The sequence below is a fragment of the Callorhinchus milii genome, unplaced genomic scaffold (assembly GCF_018977255.1).
Source record: "Callorhinchus milii isolate IMCB2004 unplaced genomic scaffold, IMCB_Cmil_1.0 Scaffold2, whole genome shotgun sequence".
NCBI classification, from domain to species: Eukaryota; Metazoa; Chordata; class Chondrichthyes; order Chimaeriformes; family Callorhinchidae; genus Callorhinchus; species Callorhinchus milii.
The window spans coordinates 69,090,669-69,113,123 of record NW_024704743.1 but is presented as its reverse complement, the minus strand read 5'-3'; the positions used below and the strand labels follow the sequence as shown (position 1 = coordinate 69,113,123).

The following is a 22,455-nucleotide window of genomic DNA, read 5'->3' as shown; positions in this document are numbered from 1 at the left end:
AGTTTGGGTACTCCAAGGTTTGCTTTGGAGTACTGCTGAAGTTTAACCAGCTAAAATCGTATCGCTTGCCACAGTGGGACTATTTAGCAGGTACAGTACTAATAACTACTACAGTATTTAGCTTGTTGGTCAGAACTTTGTGCAACAACATTCAAATAGATTTAATGCTCAAGTCAATTTGCTGCTGGCAAATAACAATTGCTTAAATATTACATGCTTTTCACAATATTTTCTGACATTGAGCCTCTATTACTGATACACGATGACTTCATTCTTAACAGAATTTCTTATTAAGGAGGAGTCCCCATTTCTGGGACTCAGAATCCTTATTAAGGTATTCTGTTAAGAAATTCTGCAATGGGGGAGAAGGTTAAATGCCCAGATTAATAGGATTTCTGGTAAGCTCTGTAATTTTCGCACTACTTTATTGTAACATAAAAGAGCTTTTCCAGTATTCTGATTCCATTTATATACAACTTTGTTCCATAGTTGGGGATTGGAAGGTTATTTTGCGGTAGGAAAGATTTTTTTTTAAATTAGTGAATGTCATTAATAAAATAACGGAATGTTTTAATCACTAAAGTGGTACTGTGAGAAGGGTGCACTCAAATTTGTGTGAGACATTAAACCAAGGCCCAATCTGCCTGTTCAGGTGGATGTTAAAAATACCATGGTGCTATTAGAAAAGAGAAGGAAGTTTCTTCTAGTGTCTGGGCCAACAAACCCCAAATAAAATTGGTCATTCAATTCATGGATGTTTGTGGGACATTGCTGTGTACAAATTCACTGCCACGTTTGCCCACAAACACACAGTCACTACATTTCACAGTGATCCTCTAACGCCTTTTGAGATGTTTAGATGACGTGATACTGTGCAATAACAAATGCAAGGATTGTGATGGTTATTATTTCCCCTTTTACATCTATCACCTTTTACATTCATCTCCTTTTTTGTATTTCAGTAAATTACCATGTTTCTTTACTACAAATTGTTAGCACAACACATTTTTATTTCATGAGCAAAGGTTGAAAAAAAACGTTACAAAGTGCATCAATAAATTGGTGTTCTCTACAAAAAGCATTTATCAATAGTTTCCTACTTACACGTCATTACTTTTAGTGGAATAAGCTGCAAAATGGATGATTTCACAGCTAAATTGAATTATTCACTGGAATTGTCACATTTTAAGTTTAACTGCATGTTGTCGTGAAGCAGTATTTGATTTCAGAAGACATGTAACAACAACAAAACAAAATTACATTTGTAAAGCGCCTTTCATGTCGGGAGGATGTCCCAAGGCGCTGGCAGACAGAGTTTCAGATCCAAGCTTGGGGTCGGGACTGGGGAGGGTGGAGGCAGGGAGATCGAAAGCACAGTCGAAGAGGAGGGTCTTGAAATGGGTCTTGAAGGTGGCAAGGGAGGGGCCGAGGCAGAGGAACTGCAGGATGGAGTTCCAGAGGGTGGGGGCAGAGTGGCGGAAGGCCCGCCCGTCAATAGTGGGGAGAGCGAGGTGGTTGACCCATACAATCACTCAGTCCTAAAGCAAGTGATGCTGATTTAATGGTTAAAATGAAATAAACTGAGGCATAGCTGTGGATTATTGGACTGCCATCCATAAGATCTTGTGGTTCAGATTTAATTACTTTACTGAGTGTGGTGAATATGTGGAGTAGTCGACTCAAGGGAAGCAGTGCAGCCAGATTGACAGCAAATTCAAGAGGGAATTAGATATGAGACATGGGGGGCAGAATTCCAGGACCTGCGGCAGAGGTTATCTTGGAGGCAAAGGACAACCCCCAGCTTCTCTTTTCCACCACTAACCGTCTCCTTGTCCACTTTCCAATACCTCGCCCATTCTCTCCTCAAACTCCAACTGTGAGGAGATGCTGGACTTCCTCGAATCTAAAATCGAGAGGATACGATCAGCCACCTCAGCCCCATCCACAGCCACCCCCACATCACCTCTCCCTCAGGACCCACCCCCCACCCATCCAACTCTATACTCCTTCGACCCTATCTCTCCCTCCTCCCTCACTACAACTGTCCGCAAACTCAAACCCACCACCTGCTCCCTCGATCCCATCCCCACCTCTCTCCTCCACCTTCTGGCCCATCTTCTGTCCGACATCATCAACCTCTCCTTGTCCACCGGTTCAGTTCCCACCCCCCTAGAAACAGCCGTCATCACCCCCATCTTGAAAAAACCTTCCCTGGATCCATCCCTTCTCTCCAGCTACTGCCCCATCTCTAATCTCCTATTCCTCTCCAAGGTCCTGGAACGAGTCATTGCGTCCCAGCTCCGCTCCTTTCTCTCTCGCCATTCCCTCTTTGAACCCCTCCAATCCGGCTTCCGCGCTGCCCACAGCATGGAAACAGCCCTGGTCAAAGTCACTAGTGACATTCTGAACATCTGTTATCAGGGCTCCCTCTGCCTCCTTGTCGTCCTCGACCTCTCTGCCGCCTTCGACACTGTCGACCACTCCATTCTCATACACCGCCTCTCCACTTTACTCAATATTCACGGACCTGCCCTTGCCTGGTTCGATTCCTAACTCTCACTGTCTCCACTTCGTTGCCTCTGAAAGTTGCTCCTCCAGCCCCCGCACTGTCACATCTGGCGTCCCCCAGGGCTCTGTCCTTGGCCCTCTCCTCTTTAATATCTACATGCTCACCCTTGGTGACATCATCCGCAGACATGGGGTCAACTTCCACATGTATGCGGATGACACCCAACTCTATCTTTCTGCCTTCACCCCCAACTCCAGGATCACTGCTGTCCTGACAGACTGCCATCAACAACAACAACAACAAGATTTCATTTATAGAGCGCCTTTCATGTTGGGAGGACATCCCAAGGCGCTGGACAGTTGGGTCAGGACCCGAGCAGGAGGGAAATGGTCAGGGTGAGGGGAGGGAAGGGAGGGAGCTCGGAGGGGGTAGAGTGTCAAGAGGGGAGCTGAAGGCAAATCCTGGATGTGGGGAAACTTCCTACAGTTGAATGTGAGTAAGACTGATGCCCTCCTGATTGGCTCGCGCCAGCGCCTCAGCACCTCAGTCTCTGGCAACATCAACCTCCATGGTTTCACACTACAACTCACCAAACCAGTCAGGAACCTCGGTGTCTTGTTCGACCCTCAACTGTCTTTTCTCCCACACATTCAAACCATGACCCGTTCTGCTTTCCCTCAACTTCGTAACATTGCCCGACTCCACCACTACCTCACCCCTCAGGCCGCTGAAACTCTTGTTCATGCCTTCATCACCTCCAGGCTCGACTATGCAAACGCCCTGCTTGTCGGCCTTCCCAACTCCTCCTTCCACAGGCTGCAGATAATCCAGAACTCTGCAGCCCATGTCCTCTAATGTACCAAACTCTGTGACCCCATCTCCCCCACTCTCGCCCGACTCCATTGGCTCCCTATCCTTCAGAGGATCCAGTTCAAGATCCTGGTCCTCACATACAAAGTCCTCCATGGCTTTGCCCCACCCTACCTCTGCGACCTCCTAACCCCCTACCAAGCCGACCATTCTCTCCGCTCAGCCAGCTCTGGCCTGCTCCACGTCCCCCGACCCACCCGCCCCACCATTGATGGGAGAGTCTTCAGCCACTCTGCCCCCAACCTCTGGAATTCCATCCCCCAATCACTCCGCCTCACCCCCTCCTTAGCCTCCTTCAAGTCCTGCTTCAAGACCCTCCTCTTCGACCATGCCATCGGCCACCCCCTTTTCCCTCCTCTCCCTTCCCCCCACCCGACCCCAGCTTGGGTCAGAATTGCTGTACTCTGTCCAGCGCCTTGGGACGTCCTCCCGACGTGAAAGGCGCTATACAAATGTAATCTTGTTGTTGTTGTTGAGGCTGCATTTAGTGACACCACTATTAGGATTTTATAACAATAAGCACTCTTTGTATTTGATACATAAGATTCACCCATAAAAATACACACAGCGATATCACTCTACAGTATATCCGGTGAAGCACTTTGAGATATCTAAACGACGTGACAAGACACTATATCAAATATAAGGATTATTATATAACGTTGACATTGCTCAAAGACCTACACAGGTAATCGCTGTAGTAATTGTGGATTTGCAAGCAAATGCAGCAGCTAATTTGTACACAGCAGGATCCCACAAGGAACCGCGGGGTGAATTTATTTGAAGGAGTGTTGTCCAAGACCCTGAGAGAAACTACCATCTCTTTTTCAAATAGCATTCACTTGTACAGGCAGAGAGAATCTCAGTAACTGTTTCATCCAAAGATCAGCTCTGCCAATGCAGTGCAATGACAATGCAGAGCTCCCTTAACATTGCATTGAAATCTCAATCTAGACTATGAGCTCAAAGTCCCATGGATCATGAACCCACAAGCTGCTATCTCGTGGTCTAGGTGAAGAAGAGCAGAAAATGACTTTTTACTAACGATTGACTTACAAATGGCCATGTTCATACTGGTCTGAACCGTTTTTTATTGTTGAAATATTTTATTAGAGTAGGTCTAAACTTTGGGGGTTTATGTGTCATATATGTTTTACACTGTGTGAGCTCGTTTTCATCTGGATGTCCCATGTGGTTCCACTGCATTGACATGAAAATGAATGCTAAAGTGATTAAAATAATTTCTTAAATATTTATTCTTTGGTAGAAAATGATAAATTACACCACTGAATAACATCAATCAATCAGTGCTAAATCTGATAGAAACACCCAGGGTAGAAAGGGTGGGGCACTTTCTGTCTACAGTAGTATTTTCCTGTTGAGGGAAAATTACCCCCTCATTGTATCAAGGTCTGTTAGGACATTTAAAGAACTGCGCCACACAACTTGGCAGGAGCAATATTTAGTCCCTTATGTATCCTAAGATGATGATCTCAGCTTGGGAAATGTTATGTGTTCTACATGTCATCTTGGTGCACCTAAACTAGGAAGCAGAAAAATCAGACAGGGTTGGTAGAGTCCTGTAGCGTATTGGTTACCGCGCTCGCTTCGTAAGCGAGAGGACCTGCTTTCAATTCCTGGGCTGGGGCGAAATTTTAGACAAGTTTCCTTCCTCCACATGCCTCTATTTACCTAGCAGCAAGTACCAGTCGGTTGTTAGTTGATTAGCGAATTGCTTTCCAGGGTTAATGACTTATGTGTCAGCCTGGCGCAGTGGTAGCCACTCTTGCCACAGAGTCAAAAGGTTGATGACCCACATTGGGACTTGGAATCACATAGTCTAAGCTGACATTCCAATGCAGAGCTGGGGTGGGGGTTGCAAGGTCCGAGGTTCTATCCTTCAGATGAGATGTTAACTGACGTCCCATCTGTCTATTCAGGTGGATGTTAAAGATCCCATGGCACTATTCGAAAAGAGGAGGGAGTTTCTCCTGGTGTGCTGGCCAACAATCCCTCCAAATTAAAAATTGGTCACTCACTCCCTGGCTGTTTGTGGGCCATTGCTGTGCGCAACTGGCTACTGTGTTTTGCCCACAAAATACAGTCAATCCAGTTTACAATATGTCCTGTCAAGCGCTTGGAGACATCTCAACAACGTGATAACAACAGCAACAACATATTACATACGTATAGAACTTTTCAAGTCAGGAGGACGTCCCAGGGCGCTGGACAGTCAGAGATCTGCACCCGAGCTGGTGGTTGGGATCAGCAGGGGCGGAGGGTGGGGAGGGTAGGGGTAAGAGGGTAACCAAAGGCACAGTCGAAGAGGAGGGTCTTGAGATGGGTGTTACAGGAGGCAAGGGAGGAGGCAAGGCGGAGGAACTGTGGCATGGCAATCCAGAGGGTGGGGCAGAGATACTGAAAGCCTGCCTGCCAATGGCGGGTAGGCGAGGTGGGGGAAATGCATCAGGCCAGAGCCTGCTGAGCAGAGGGAGCGGACAGGTTGGTAGGGGTTAGGAGGTCAAAAGGTAGGGAGGAGTAAGGCCGTGGAGGGCTTTGAGGACCAGGATCTTGAACAGTATCCTATGAGTGACGGGGAGGCAGTGGAGTCGGGCGAGGATGGGGGTGATATGTTGCTATAACAAATGGAAGGATTATTATTATGAGCAGTTAAAACTGCCCAAAGCATCTTGAACTGCAATCTTCAGCATGCAATTATATAGACTGTAATAGCATTGGAACATTTGGCTTAATTAGTCCACGCTGGGGATTATACGTCACATGAGCTTTCACCCCTCCTGATTCCCTCTCCCATACCCTTCTACCTCAAGTATGCATCGACAATGCAATCTCAGCAGTCATGTTATGATCCTAAACTGCACCAGCTTCATTCTCATGTTATGGTGCCAACTGATCTTCTCTCCAATAGCCACATTATGGTGTTTCAATTACTCACATGTACAGTATCTGTTGTTCTCTGTATGTTGTCTATTTGAAGCACATAGTGGGTCTTACATTCCAAGGTTGCAAGTGCTGAGATTCATATGACCATCCAGTATATAACTTTTCTTTTGTCAAACAGATGAGGTACTGTCTGAAAATTTCCTGGACTACAAAAACCGTGGAGTTAATGGATCACACAGAGGACGGATCATTTGGAAAATCGAGCCAGGTTCCTATTTTGTGGAGTGTAAGTACTATGGCAAACTACACTGCTGTTTTCAAAAAGTCTTTATTTTTCACTCTATTCACTAAAACGCAATGCCCAATCTATACCAAAATGCATTGTCCCATTGCAAAAGATTTGTGAATGGCATTATTGTGTCAATAGCTGATGTATAGGAATTCTCCCTACCCAGATTAGCTGTCCCTCTAAAAATCTGCTTCAGATAACAGTCTGCTTTATCATTTAGAGAAAGACCAGCATTTAATTCATTCAGCATTTTGTCCGTCTTAAGATGCATGTATTTCATTACAATTTATTGCTGGTCAGTGAGATTTCAAGCTCTTACAGTTCATCAGTTTAGTGGTGGGCTTTAGCTATTAATCAAAATGGATTCGAAAGGGCATGATAATACTTCACAAGCAGCAATGCATGAACCAACCCGGAATGATTACTGCAACCAATGCAATTTTTTGTGACTGATAACTCTAACGTTAGTTGTGTGGTTCCGTTGTAATGCCTGGTGTTCACTGCACACTGTAGTTTATTTAGTAACCTATTCTGCTAACGCAGTAATGTTCCATGCTCCCAGCCTCAACAGTATGTAGTGGATTTCCACCCACAGACAACAAAACTGACAACTAACACGAGGGAAGATGCGGGAATACTCTCCTGCAGCAATAAGTGATGTCTCACATCAAAGTGCAGTGGGAATTTGGGAACCTAGTTTGTGTTATGCAGTCTAGGGTTCTGGCAATCTTTTGGATTGGTTTGTCATTTTCTCACTGCATTGTTTTGATCAGTCTGCTGTTGCTGAGGTTACCAATGCTCAGACTAGGCAACACCTGACCAAAGGAATAAGCTTTCATTGCTTATTTATATGGCACTGATAGATACCAATTTAAGCACAGCCAGTAAACACAAGTGGAAACAATGGTGACATTGAAAACTCATTATTTCAGGGTTTCTGTATAAAAATGTACATCAAAATGTTTCGCTATTTGTAAGATGCTCCTTAAATCGTCTAGCCTAAAGTCTGTACATATATGAGGAAAAGGAATTACGTTGATGCTGAAAAAAACCTGCTATGTTACTGCCAGAATATGTTATAGTGTGGGGGAGGGATCATTTTCCTGCTGACTTTAACAAATTAAAAGAGTATTGCCTTTTAGCAGCTTTGATGTACATAAGACATCACATGAACTCAATCGTTCTTTGTCTTACTTTGTGGTCTAATTTACAATGTTGTGTAACAGTGTTATGCTGACTTGGAGGAACCCCACAATCTGGTCCATGAGAACAGGAGCTTCCTTTCAGCCCATCAAGCCTGCTTCGCCAGTTTATTGCATCACGGCAGATCTCTAACCTCATTTCTCCACTATTTCCCATACCCTTAACAGCCATTTTTCTCACGTAACCATTAATCTCCTTCCAGCATTGGACTCTGCATTGCATCTGTGATTAGTCTCCTTTGATCTATCACCCAACAAATCTGAGGGATATTTAAAACGATGTTTAAGTGATATTTCCAAAGCACATTGAAAATATTTATTTCAAAAAATGCACACAGTCGTTTAAGAAATATGTTTCCACGTTTCAATGAGATCACATTAGCTATTCCAGATGAAGTAATTAACAATCAATCGGGAAAGTATCGAAAGCCTACCTTTCAAAATCATCTTATTTGCAATAAATGCAACAAAGTTTTTTTTAATTAATTAAGACCAGATAATCCTTGCACAGTTGGTCATCAGCAGGTACTCTGTAGAGACACTATTAAAGTGGAAATGTCGTTTCTTAGGATGGTCACTGTCATTATTATTCTACCCTTCTGAAGCTAAAAAGATAAAATCCTGCTTAAACCAGTCTTTTTCTTGGAAAATAAAAACAATAGCCTCTTGAAAGGCTGCAAGCTGTGGTGTATCAAAGGGATATTATTTATTTAGCTCACGTGTCTGATACGTTGATAACCTTGACTTCGTTCAACAGATATGCACTTCCTGACTTAAATGCATTCTTTTGCTCCTGAAGTTTATTTCAGGGGTTCAAACTCACTAACTTGTGGAAGCTGTGGGCTGTCATCACATTAATTGGGCTGCAGAATTTTGAGGTTGACAAATCTAGTTGAGAAGCTGCTTCTCGCTATTACATTTTTTTTGCTTTAGAAGTTTTGTTGGGTGAAGGAATAACAGTTAAAAGTTGTTAAAACAGTTGTTAATATCAGATGTTAAAAATCCCATAATACTATTTTAAAAGAAAAAGGAGCTTCTCCTAATAGGCTAACAACCTACCAGATCGTTCACCTCATAACAGTTTGTGGGACCTTGTTCTGCACAAAATTTGACTCCTTAGTTACAAACATAACATCAGTACACTTGACAGCAATTAATTATGAAGTGCTTAGAGTTGTTTCAACATCGCAGGTGCTGTATCAAATGAAAAGATTAGCAGTATTATATTTATCACATTGGCACGTATAGGACTTATGTTAAGAAATCCAACTAAAGCTCTCTTATGTCTTAATTCTGCAGTTAGTGGTCCCAAAAATACCCTGTCGTAACGTGTAATATAAAATACATATGTAAAGTACATAGAAACATGTTTGTCCACATGTAGAATACTTTGAAAAATGAACTTATGTATTTATATATTCACATTTCTCCCATTAAACCCAAGAAGTTGCAAAAAGTATATCTTAGTGTCAGGTTCGTTCAGAATTTCTTCCAACAATAAAATGCTCCAATTGATATATAAAATTACAAAAGCAGCGGAGTTTCTCAAGCAACTATATTTAGTAAAGCAGATTTAACCTTCCACTGCTATTAAATCTTATTCTTAATCCTTTGTGAGCTGTGATCTTACTTATTGCATGAACTAGTGACAATCTGTAAACTGTGGCTGTAAACTATTCAGTTCACTACTCAAAGTGAACTGACTATATTTTGTGGGCGAAACGAGGTAGCCAATTGCGCACAGCAGTTGGTTCGACAAACAGTCATGGATTGAGTGACAAAATTATTATTTTATTAAAATAGAACTTACATTTATATGGGGCCTTTCATGTAGGGATGACATTATAAAGAGCTTGACAATGAGGGCTGGGCACCTGAGCTGGGGGTGGGTGCTGAAGGGTGCGGAGGGGAAAGATGACTGGTCAAAGAGGTACCTGTTGAAATACGCTTTGAACAAGGAGAGGGAAGGAAAGAGTCAGAGGGTCCAGGATGCAGTTCCAGAGATGAGGGCAGAATGGCTGAAAACCCCCACCCTCCCCTATGGGTCGGTTTGGTTGTGGAGGTACTGTGAGGCAGATGTCAATACTTTGAAGAGTTGAGAAATATAAAATGTGGATAGTCTGTGGAAGCTAACCTTTTAAAGTCAATCAGGATGCTGTAGGAACCCTTTCAGGAATTCTGAGGATCTCTCAGATGATGGGTATTATGTACTGTGTTTGCATGCTTTGTCTAATGGTACCTGATAAACAAGTGGAGTAAAGACAGGGGAAATTACTAGTTGCTAAGGTGTCAATAATAATAATAATAATCTTAATTCGGTATTTGGTAAAGACTCTTTCATATTATGGATGACCCAAAGGAATTCACATGATTTAACCAGCACCTTGGGATGTCCTCCCGACATGAATGGCACTATACAAATGTAATTTTGTTGTTGTTGGTTACTGTAAAAAAGTACAGTGACTATGTTTCATGTGTGAAATTTGCGCACAGCAATGTCCCACAAAGAGTCATGAAATAAGTGACTTTTTTTTTATTTGGGGGATTGTTGGAACTTCCTGCGTTGGATTGATTCCATGTCCTGACGTGGGGCTTGAATCCACAACCTTCTGACTCAGGGGCGAGAGTGCTATCACTTCACCAGGCTGATACACACCTTGGCTTTTATTAAAAACAAATAAATCACTGAGTTTTTCTCTTGCACTTTTGATTAACAGATGTGGCACGTTATGTGTGTTATCAATATTTATACACAGTATTCTGGGAGAAAACAAGAATATGGGATATGATCAGTTAATATTTTAACCAAGGAGAAACTTGAAACTTCCTTAAGTGAATAACAGGTCATGTTTAGGAATGGTGCAAATTTTAGTCCTATATTTCTAATATTTCTAAAACTTGGTGCTTCATGGTAAGCGCAACCTTTAATGCAGCACTCTAGCTCTCACGACTTGTGCTTTGGGAATTCTAAATGGGTGTAATTCTGCACAAAAGGCCTGTTACAGTATTTATTTCATGCATGCAGCATCCTGGTTGACTTTAAAATACCTCTGGGCGTTCCAGATTTTACACACGTGCTTTGTTGTACTATTAATAATAATTACTATTTACAACCTACTAATAGGAAGCTCCTTGCAAGCCAACGGCAGGCAAACTCGTTACTCAGTATGAAAATGAGCAGGAGCACTTTTAACAACTGCACACTGCTCTGCCACTCACTTCCAAGGCTGATGTCATGTTACTGTCAGAGGAATGGCTGAAGATGTCTCCATTGTTGATGGATGTCATCTCCCAACAGCAGCAACACTGCTGTTTATAATGAGCATTGACAGCCAAACATCTAACACCGACTGTAAGATATAATGGTGATGACTTGCCATTCGTTGATCAGAAAATTGCTGCAACAAAAACTACTACTACCACTGCTAATAATCCTTACATTTGGTTCATCACACCTTTCACCTCAGAGGACGTCCCAACGTACTCCACAGGATATACTGTAAAGTATAGTGAAATTGTGTATTTTGTGAGCAAACACGGCAGCCACTTGTCAGTGTGACAGTTACCAACCGTTGGGATGATTTCTAGTTTTGTGGATCATATGTTCTCTGCTTCCACCTTCTTTTAAAAGGGAACCACCAATTTACTGCACACAAGGTCACTCCTCTTAAGGCCATATAGTGTGCACTTTCCTGTAGATACAAATGTAGATTACCCGGAACGGAGAAGGAAAAACCAGGATTCGTTACAAGACGAAAGTACTGTACCAATAATCTCTCAAGCAACATTGTTTTTCAATTACAATAGTTTAATTTAATAAATTACTAAAGATAGGATGCTATGTCTACAGCTGCAGAGAGTATAAAGGTTTAAGGAAAATAAATGAAACTGAACACAAAGATCACCAACTAGCACTTCAAACATTAGATTCAGACTGCCTCACAGGTTACACACTCTCTCTCTCTCTTTGACAGACTTGTTCTGGGCAACGATTCTCTAGTTAAATTTGTCAATCACCACTTGACTGCTTGTGAGCCAATGATGTCTGCAAATTGGCTGCTGCCTCCATTTACAAATACGCATTCAATACACTTTTAAAAAAAACCTCCATGCTTTGAGAGGCTTTGGTGTGCCAGGGCGCTATATGAAATGCAAGGATTATTATAAGGATTTGAAATTTGCAGTGGCTTCATTAATTTTCTGCTTGCAAGCCATTTTACTATAAAATAGGACAATTTAGAATCATAGAGAATGACAGAAATGCAAACCCTCTTCTATCCTTGGAAACAATAATATACTTCTGTCAAATTTCCAACATCTTTCACAGGAAGAGCACCATTAAAATTCAGAAAGTATTGGTATCTAAAAGACAATACAGTATTTACCTACACAGTGATGGTAAAAACTTAGGCAGTTCTACGTTACATAGAATTATACATACAACACAGCATTGAAACAGGACATTTGGCTAACTAGTTGTGCAGGAACCTTTACCTTTCTTAATCCCTTCTCCCATACCCCTTTATTGCTTTCTCCAGATTTTACTATAATGTGGCAATGAGTAACAACTAGTATATTAGAGTGATATGTGCCCAGTAAATTACACTGACAGGCCTAAAGTGTGATCTATAAAAACTACAGATGTATTAAGAGTCTGCCTATATTCAAATCTAGCTTTTGCAAACATGACTGTGTGAAGCAGTTTATAATATTTATGAGATAATAAATTGCATAAGTGGAAACAAAGGGAGCTGTGTTACAGGTTATGTACAGTCACGTTCCATATCACGGATGGCAACAATAATCTTGGCCCAGTGTTACCTCAGCCTTGCATCTGTCTATTCAGATCAGCTAGCCCAAAGTAGCAAAGCAACCTCTTCTCTCTCTCTCTCTATATATATATAAATAAAATCTAGAATAAGTTTATTTCTGTACTTTATCTTCATCTTTGTACGAACCTGAAGTCCGTCATTGATATTGAGATGCACTGTTTCAATCACAGTTAGCATCTTAATTTGGGCAAAAAACAATCATTTGACCAAATGCTTTGGTTGACTTGGTACCCATTAATAAAATATCAAACTGCCTTGCTCTGGTGTGAAAGCAGATGATTGGTTTGTTAAGCTCATCTGCTAATTAACAGCTACTGAAGAAACCCTTCCTTTAGCAGGAACCAAGCAGCAGGTTTGCTCAGCTTCACGGCAGGTTGCAACATCTGCTTGAAAATAGCCTGCTGTACAGCTGGAGAGTGGAAAATTATACTGGAAGATCACTGATGGAACACCGCTCCACGCTCCATATGAAGTGCTACACACCTTTCATGAAATATTTCATCTCTCACGTCAATTAACAAAATCCTGGCCCTGTTAAGAAACATTCACTTTTGCTACTTGCCTTTGTCTGCTGTTTTGTTACTGTGGGGTTTAACTTGCGGTCATTTCTTACCTTGATTTCTTAAAAAGGAATCTGAGTCGGTCAAATAGGGAGTACGGTAGATCCATTAGCCTGACCTCCATAATAGGAAAACTAATGGTGTCAGTCAACATGGATTCAGAAAGGGTAGGTATTGTCTGTGCAATCTCATAGACTTGTTTGAAAGAGATGATGCCCAAATTAACTGTTGGAAGCCATATGATATTTGATGAGGGACATCTCAACTTCCAAAAGGCACAATAGAGTTCTGGTCACTGGGACATAAGGGGGCTGTCCAGGCAGTGGAGAGGAGAGCAATGAGGATGATGCCCAGTGTTAGCGGAATGAGCTATGAGCAACGACTAGACAAGCTAGAGCTCTGCAGTCTTGAGACATCACAACTGAAGGTGGTGATCATTTTATGGATTATTATTGAGAAAGCCGAGTACAAGGCAAAGGCCATAATTCAAGGTAATGAGATGGATTGACAATTATTCGCTTTTGCTTTGTGCTCTGAATGTCACATGCAGCGGGCAACTCACTTTGTTACAGAAGCTGCACATGACATCCTTAGGTGTAACTCAAGCTTTTAACATTTTGAAATGTCTTAGTCACAGGCTCCACTAATTTGTGCTTTGATTGTCCTTCCTGGAGGAAGTTCCTGATTTTCTTCTAGTTGGAGTCTAGCACACCATTTCTGGATATTTCTGATTGATTGGTCAGACTATTTCCTCTCCCTTCCCAAAGGAATTTTCCAAACACCTCCTCCTAAATACATTGCATTGGCACCAAAGGTCCAAGCATTCCCCCAATGGATGCTCCTTGTAAACCCAGCAATATGACCAGGTTGCCCTGTCCAATCTTCCCCTCTTGTAGACATATAGCTATCAGTCAGCAGCTGAAAATACTGACCAGGAAGGATGTTGGAGGCTAAGATACTGTATTCATTTATGAAAAAGCTTGTGGCTGCAATGGGAAAACTAAAGTTGATATTTCAGAAGAATTGGATCAAATAGCCACCAAAGGACCTTTGATACCCGTATCTCTCTTTCAATGAAATCAAGGATAAGATATCATTCACCTTTTATAATCCTTGCATTTGAAATACAGCCTTCTCACATTGTTGAATGCTCGAAGATTTTACTGTAAAGTTAGGTAACTGTGCGAAGACCTCATGGTAACAATGCTTAGCATGCAGTATAAAGGCAGAAATGTTTTACTCACGTACACAGGGCAGGATTCTATTACATATTAATTTTAATGCTCATTAAAAATCTATCACACAAACCAAGATGCTGCACACACACACATATGGGAATTCATTTATTTATGTATGGCAAATGTATGGCAACTAGCCATTGGTTTGTTTCTAGCACCCTTCATGCGGGGTAGCTTCCTGGAGTGCTTAACAGGCAGAGTCTGACCCCGAACCAGAGGGAGCGGGGAGGTGACCATAAGCACAATCCAAAACGAAGGTCTTCAGGCGGGATTTGAAAGTGGGGAGGAAGGGGGCAAGACGGAGGGGTTGGGGGAGTGAGTGCCAGAGCTTCAGGGCATAGCGACTGAAAGCACGGCTGCTGACAGTGGGAGTGAGGGACAAACAGGAAGCCGGAGCCAGACAATCGGAGGTAGTGGGTAGGGGAGTGGGGGATGAGGATAGGTAGGGAGGTGCGAGAGCATGAAGGGAATTGAAAACAAGGTTTTAAATGCAAGCAGAGAAGGTGAAAGGTGAAGGGATTTGGGGGAGAGACTGCAGGGCATAGTGGCTGAAATCTAGAGTTATAATAATAGAAGATTTGCACTATAACGCCTATAATTTTGAACCATTTTGAAATGTTTCATAGGTAGTTTGTTTTGTAGGCAAACTAAGATAATGATTGAATTGTGGGAAAATGTTCCCCATTGTGAGTAGAAACAAGTCTCAGTGGTTTGCACTTATTAATTTGCTTGTCCAGTGTAATATGTTTCCTCATGTTAAATTGATTTATAAGTTACATGTCATGTGTAGAGGGTACTGATTGGAGGGTCTCAAGAATGGTCTAAAGCCATTGCTTTTTTGCTGCACATGGCTATAGTGTTGTGGCTAGCATACTGATGCAGGGTATTCGTGCACTCACATGTTGACCAACTTAGTGGCCTGATTTATATTACATCAGCGCCGTTTTATAAATAGACAATGAAGTTTATTCTTTCCTTTTATAAAGACATGCCACTGTGGTTCATGTCACTGACCAGCACCACAATGCGTTTCTGATCTGAGTCACAAGGTTTGGATGAAGAAAGCTCTTCAGATCATTTAATCCCATCTTTACAGAATACACACCCTACTGTCATCCCATGACAGCGTAAACGATTTTTTAAATGAGTCAAAAAATCCTGTCCACAACCATTCTTCCTGCTAACCTGTTCCAGCTTTTAATTACCCTCTGAGTAAATAAATACCTGGTTTCTATCTTGAAATTGTCTCTTGCCTGACAGATCAGATAGCCTGGCTCATCAGCAGTTTTTGGAAGGGCAGACCAGGCACTGAGACCAGGGATTCTTCCAATTCATCTCCAATTAATTTTGCAAACCAAAGCCTTACCAGGTTTGCTTGTACTGTATAATACATATCTGGTATACTGTATAATCCTGTATAATGTAATACTGGATAGCGTGGTCCTAGTTGGACAATGGAAGGAAACTTGTCAGACAGTCGGTCTTTCATAAGCCAATTGCTAAAAATAGTGATCTTTTCGTTAGTTCTTTAGAAATTGTCTGTTTACAAGCTGGGATTCATGTTATACAGATACAAGAAATAATTACCAATTTGTGAAGATTGATTGTTAAATATAATCGTTTACCTCGGTTTAGCTCAGAGTTATCATTGATGCCAATAATATCAAATGGAAAACTCTGATGCTTTTAAGGTTATTAGAATTGCTGCCTCTGTCTTTCAGCTAGTCTTTGGGAATGTCTGCGAATGTGATTTTAAGCAGTTTATCATGTCCTAAAAGGAAAAATGGACACTGAGTGGCAATACTAACCCATAAACACTGCCTCTCATCTATACCATGAGATGATTTGCAAAAGCTTTTGAGAATTTTTCCACCTAAAAATAAAATAAGAGATAAACAATTCATATAGATGCATTTTCTTGAGCAGCAGCCACAAGAGTAATGTGGAGAGATTATATACAGCATGATTGTTAGTGTGTGTGATGAGTGTAACTGTCTCTTGGCATCTTACTTCCACCTTCATCTGTATGGCTGACTTTGGACAGGTCTCCAAAATATTTGAAACAAAGGTGATTTTATGCATGTTGTGTTAGTGAGGGTTAATACAACTCATTACATTAATATATTGTAATTGCAGTAATTACAGACCTGGATAAAATTGTACTGCTACTTGTATATTGGTTAGTTTATGATCTTCATCTATATCTTCAAGCTGATGGGAGGTACTCTTTGTTATGTGTGCTGGATTCCCCTAACATTTAATGTTCTACAATCAGAAGTTTCAATTTACTACACAATGTAATGACGGTGTTATTCGCATTGATTACCACCATTAATAACGATAATATTAATAATCCTTGCATTTGATATAGCACTTCATCATGTTGTTGGGACGTCTCAAAACGCTTCACAAGATATACTGCTAATAGGATTGACGTATTTTGTTGGCGAAATGTGGCAGCAAGTTGTGCAAAACAATGTTCCCAAAACAGCCATGGAGTGAGCAACCAATTTTTATTTGGGGGGATTGTTAGCCAGGACACCAGGAGAAACTTCCTTCTCTTTTTGAATAGTGCCATGGAATCTTTGACATCCACCTGAACAGTTTAACATCCCATCCAAAGGATGGTTCCTCAGACACATGTAGAAACCCATTACCGTGCTTAAATATGTACAAACCATAACGAGAGTTGCACATATGCATTCCACCTACACATGGAAATTTTCCTGTGCCTGGAATGGAGTACATATTCTGTCTTTCTGAATGGAAACACCCTGTTTACCTAATTCCACAGAGTATGAGGCATAGGTTGGCGAGAGCTAAGGCTTGGGGATCCCAAAATGTGGGGTTGATTCGACTATTCTGTTGCCAAGCCCATCACCTTGGAATCAGTATAGCTCCAAGAAGACCCCCTCGGCTTCCTCCTTTAACTCTGCCCCCCACCCCCACCCCCTGGAAGATAGTTAAGTGGGTTACATTATAAAGCACTAAGTATAATTGTGTAATTGTTTACTTGAGCTTTCACAGCTGGTCTTATTCTAAGCAGAACATTCAGCAAATAAAATGAGACAAAGAATTATCCACAACTGTGATAATTAGTTCCCTAGATAGCTTGCCACAACAGGGAAATAGTGGTATTAATAAAAATAATAATAATAATCCTTGCATTTGATATAGCGCTTTTCACGTCGGGAGGACGTCCCAAAGTGCTGCACAGAACACACTGTAAAGTGAATTGACTGTATATTTGTGGGCGAACGTGGCAGCCAATTGCACACAGCAATGTCCCACAAACAGTCGTGGATTGAAAATGACCAATTTATTATTGGTTTTGGTTTTGGAGGGATTATTATTAGGCTCTGTGTGGAGTAAGGAAACTTGCCCAAGGTTTCGCCCTGACCTGCCTGGAATTGAACTCAGGTCTCTCGCTTGCAAAGCGAGTGCTCTAACCACTGAGCTACAGGACTCCAATGCATTCTTCAACAAGATGCCCGTTGATAATGGCATGTTTCTTAATAAGAAATATGTCAATTTACACCCCCAATATTTGAAACTGTTTCAAGGAAAGTTAAGAAGACCTCTTCATATATACCAAATGTGATTCACAAATCATTTTGATGTCAAGTTGTTTTCAGTTAACATTCAGTGGAGAGCACATGAACATTTTCATTTTCTCTGTTTAAGTTGAACAATTATTTGGGATAATTTGATATTTTCAGTCCTTTTTGCTACCTTTGAGATATTTAATTCAGTCATGAATATCTTTATATACACAGCTTATTATTTGGGTATTTTAAAGATATCTTAAAATATTCAGGCATCTTAAAGTGAATTCTTGATACACTGACACTTTCAGACAACCAGGATAAGATAAAGTACAATGCCAATTTACCTTGCTACAGTGCTTAATAAAAATAGGAATCTCTGTTGCTCACAATGTACTATCATATTGTACTACAGTATAAAGTGTGTACATGACTTGTATCTAGCGCTTCATAATTTATAATTTTATTTAATATCTCCATTTCAAAATTATATTTTCCATTATTTTACTGTAAAGTATAGTGACTGTGTATCTGTAGGTGAATGTGGTTGCTTATTTGCACACAGCAATGTCCCACAAACAGCCAAGTGAAAGCCCAATTTTATTTGGATTGTTGCCTAGGACACCAGGAGAAACTCCCTTCTCTTTGCAAATAGTGCCATGTTTTTATATCTATCTGAACAGGCAGACTGGTGCTTAATTTAATGTTTCAGCTGAAGGACAGCACCTCCAGCACTGTATTTGGAGTGCAAGCCTAGCCTACGTGACTTCAAAGGCCCAGTGTGGGGCTTGAACCCACAACTTTATGACTCAGGCTAGCGTATTACCAATTGCGCCAGGCAGACTGCATTTTCCAGTGATCACTTCAGGTGCATACCTCATCAAGCTTTTATTGTAAGATCTTACTTGCCTCTGATTCCACAACCCCCTATAACTTGATGTCATCTTCAAATCTCACTGCCTTACAAATGCAAGTGAGTTTCTTACACGTAAATGGAATATCAGAATCAAGTCAACCCTCTATGGCAGCTTCAGTCTCCTGTGCCAGTAGAGCCTGTGGTACTCCAGGATACTCCCTCTTTGTCGACCTCCCCAACTCCTCCTTCCACAGGCTGCAGATCATCCAGAACTCTTAGCCTGTGTCCTCTCCCGCAACAGGCTCTACGACCCCATCGCCCCACCCTCACCCGACTCCACTGGCTCCTCATCACTCAGAGATTACAGTTCAAGATCCTGGTCCTCGCCTTCAAAGCCCTCCACAGCCTTGTTCCTCTGTGACATCCTAACCCCCTACCAACCTGCCCGCTCCCTCGGCACAGCGGGCTCTGGCCTGCTTCACATCCCCCGCCTTGCTCTGCCTACCATTGGCGGGCAGCTCTTCAGTCTCTCATTCCCCCCTCTGGAACTCCATCCCACAGTACCTCTACTTCGCTGCCTCCCTTGCCTCCTTCAAGACCCTTCTCAAGACCCTCCTCTTCAACCGTGCCTTCAGTCACACTCCTTCCCCTACCCTCCCCGCCCTCCACCCCTCCTGATCCCAACCAGCAGCTCGGGTGCGGATCACTGACTGTCCAGCGCCTTGGGAGGTCCTCCTGACGTGGAAGGCGCTATACAAATGTAATTTGTTGTTGTTGTTGATAAACAGATCAGCCAGCCTGGCTCATCGGTAGGACTGGGAGCAGGGACTTTGCCCATTCAGTTCCTTGTAACATTTAACCCTTAAGCCAAAGGTAGCATGGTTCCAGCTGGACAAGCAATGGGAAGCTTTCCATGTAGTGCTCTCAATGGCCAGCTATCCAGTTCTATTTAGCTGAACTCCAGCAGTACCACAACCCACACTCTGGCCCCCACAGGGTTTACTTATCCATAATTTGCCAGAAAAGTTGCCATGGGCGCCCAGGAACATAAATTATAAATAAGGATTGCATTTGATACAGAACCTAAAATCTATCCAAATATCTCAAAATGCTTCCCAAATATTTGCTGACAAACGTAGAGACAAATCAGCTGTACTTTGCATGAGTTAAACTGAGGCCATATCTGCCTGTTCAGGTTAAGATTAAAGATCCCATGACAATATTCAAAAAGAGACGGGTATTTTTCCCAGTGTCTTGGCCAATAATCTTCCACATAAAATTAATTATGGGCGTTTGTGGGACATTGCCGTGCACAAATTAGCTTTTACTTTCAATTGCAAAATACACTTCCTGCTACCCCTGAGCCCTGACTCTCTATCTCGCTTTAAATCCTATCTAAAAAACACTTCTTTGACCGCACTTATAGTCACTTCCCCTTTCCCATCTCCCCCGGTCATTTTTTCCCTTGTCACGGTTACCCCGTTTTTGTACAACACTTTGTCTCTATTTATTTCTATGTACCGTAGATAATCTATTCATAGTTCGTGTGTTTAAAGATGCCTGTGTCGTTAAGTGGGTTTGTGATTTAAACATTGCAAACCATTTTTATTTAAAATAGCAGGGGCAGCCTTGGTGATACAAAGTATGTGACCTGGGTGAGTGGTTGCAACATTTCGTGGGAAAAAGCCCACATGGGTTTTTAGCGTGGGAAAAAGTATGGAGAGGCTACATTAGAAAGGGGAGAGGGTAGTTTTGTATAAAAGGTGGAGGCTGGAGAGATTCATGGTTGCTAGCCTTGTGTGTCTTGTGAGGGATTCCTCCAGGTCAAGATTGTTTTTTCTTTATACTAATTATAGATAAGTGCTGCTAGTTTCATAGTGATCGTGTTAGGGTTTTCTATCTCATTAATGATGCGCCAGTTTATCATACTTGCGGTTAGCGTAAATAGACATAGGTTTGTTTAGGGCTAATAAAATAGCATTGTGTTTTCTTAAAAGTGTCTCTCGAGTCTCTGTAGATTCTTAAAGGAGGGAGGTAATACACAAAACAGGTTGCAGCTTGATTCAGTGATCTGGTAGTGTGATAAGACGCTGATGAAAGCATCTCAATTGCATGGGCAGTAAGCCACTTGGGAAGACCTGTCGTTGTATAGATCTCATTAGTGAGTTTCACAAGAAAAGGGAACTTGCACTTACAGAGATAGGACTGATACGGAGGCCACCTAACACACTTTGCATTACTAAACTTTGCGTCCGACCCTGTGAAGTGCTTAAAGTCCTTGTGGAGCCCAATAGCTTAGTGATTAGAGCACTCACCTCGCACGTGAGAGGACCTGGGTTTGATTCCCAGCAAGCAAAGTATCCTTACTCCATACGCCTCTGGTTATCTAGCAGTAAATAGGGACCCAGTTATTAGTCGATTGTCGGATCGCTTTTCCGGGGTAATAATCCCTTAAAAACAAATAATAATTGGGTCACTCAATCCATGGTTTGTGGGACATTGCTGTGCATAATTGGTGTCGCGTTTCGCCCATAAAGCATAGTCACTACACTTTACAGTGTATACTGTGAAGCGCTTTGAGATGTCTTGAAGACGTGATAAAGCGCTACATCAAATGCAAGGATTATTTATATTATTATAAAGGATGACTAGAATCATTTAAATGCACATTAAATCTTATTTAAACCATTAAGCTCTGGCATTTCCTATATTTTAATAGGCACTTCTACTTACTGGAAGCAAAGAGAGTTTTACATTTAGTTTGTCTTATTAACTGAATTCACCCTCACCAACCCAAACGCTCTCTTCACTCAGTGAACACCGGCCTGCTTTATGCCCCTGTCCTATCTGCCCCACTATCATCAGGAAGGCTTTCAGCCATTCAGTTCCCGCATTCTGGGGTCCGGCTTGCTCCATCCCTCCCCTCATTCATGGCACATCTCAAAACGTAACTCTTTGACAGCGCTTTCAGTCATCTTCCCCTTTCCCAACCCCTTGGCTTCCACTTCCAGCTCGGGTGCCCATCCAACCTTGTCAAGCACTTTGAAACATCCTCCTAAAGTGAAAGTCACTACAAGGAAATCCTGATAACTCATCACTCTGAGGAAAAAGAGCCCAGTGAAGAGTTATCCGGAGTGGGGAATAGGATATTGACAGCATGATGACTTAAGTAGTAGTGACACATTAAACCAGGGTCAAATTATCAGGCGTTCATTGTATATAAATCTGAATTATATTGTGTTGTATTATTTAGACTGAGTATAATGTGATGCTGACTGATAGGGTATAAGTATGTGTGAGTGCAAAAAAAGGAAAAATTTGACTGAGCCATTAATGATCACTTACAGGCAACAGTTCTAATACTAAGAAAAATTAAAGCCATTTTATTCTAATTTTGCAATCCTTTCAAAAAAAATAATCTCTGTTATCAATCTATAGTGCCTATTACTTGAATGGGTCTTTATTGCAGGAGGCAATTCATTTCAATCCCAGGTTGTACAAAACTAAAGGGACTTTCCTTCTTGCTCAGCTTTGATGTAAGGCAGCTGCAATTTTTATTCATTAGGACTGTTACTGGAAGTTTAAACAAGCCTGACAAATGCTGAGTGCTGGAACTGGTGTGCCCTTTATAGTGGAATATAACTTACTTT

General features: G+C 41.8%; 1 protein-coding gene across 2 annotated transcripts in view; it reads left to right on the top strand.

The window, feature by feature from the left end:
- LOC103181263 (E3 ubiquitin-protein ligase HECW1) overlaps positions 1-22,455 on the top strand; it is a 188,845-nt gene that overhangs the window by 35,128 nt on the left and 131,262 nt on the right. For both annotated transcript variants that reach the window (XM_042332011.1, XM_007897618.2), the window contains exon 3: positions 6,462-6,569. In XM_042332011.1, the coding sequence (XP_042187945.1) occupies positions 6,462-6,569 (108 nt within the window). The remainder of the gene's footprint in view (positions 1-6,461; positions 6,570-22,455) is intronic.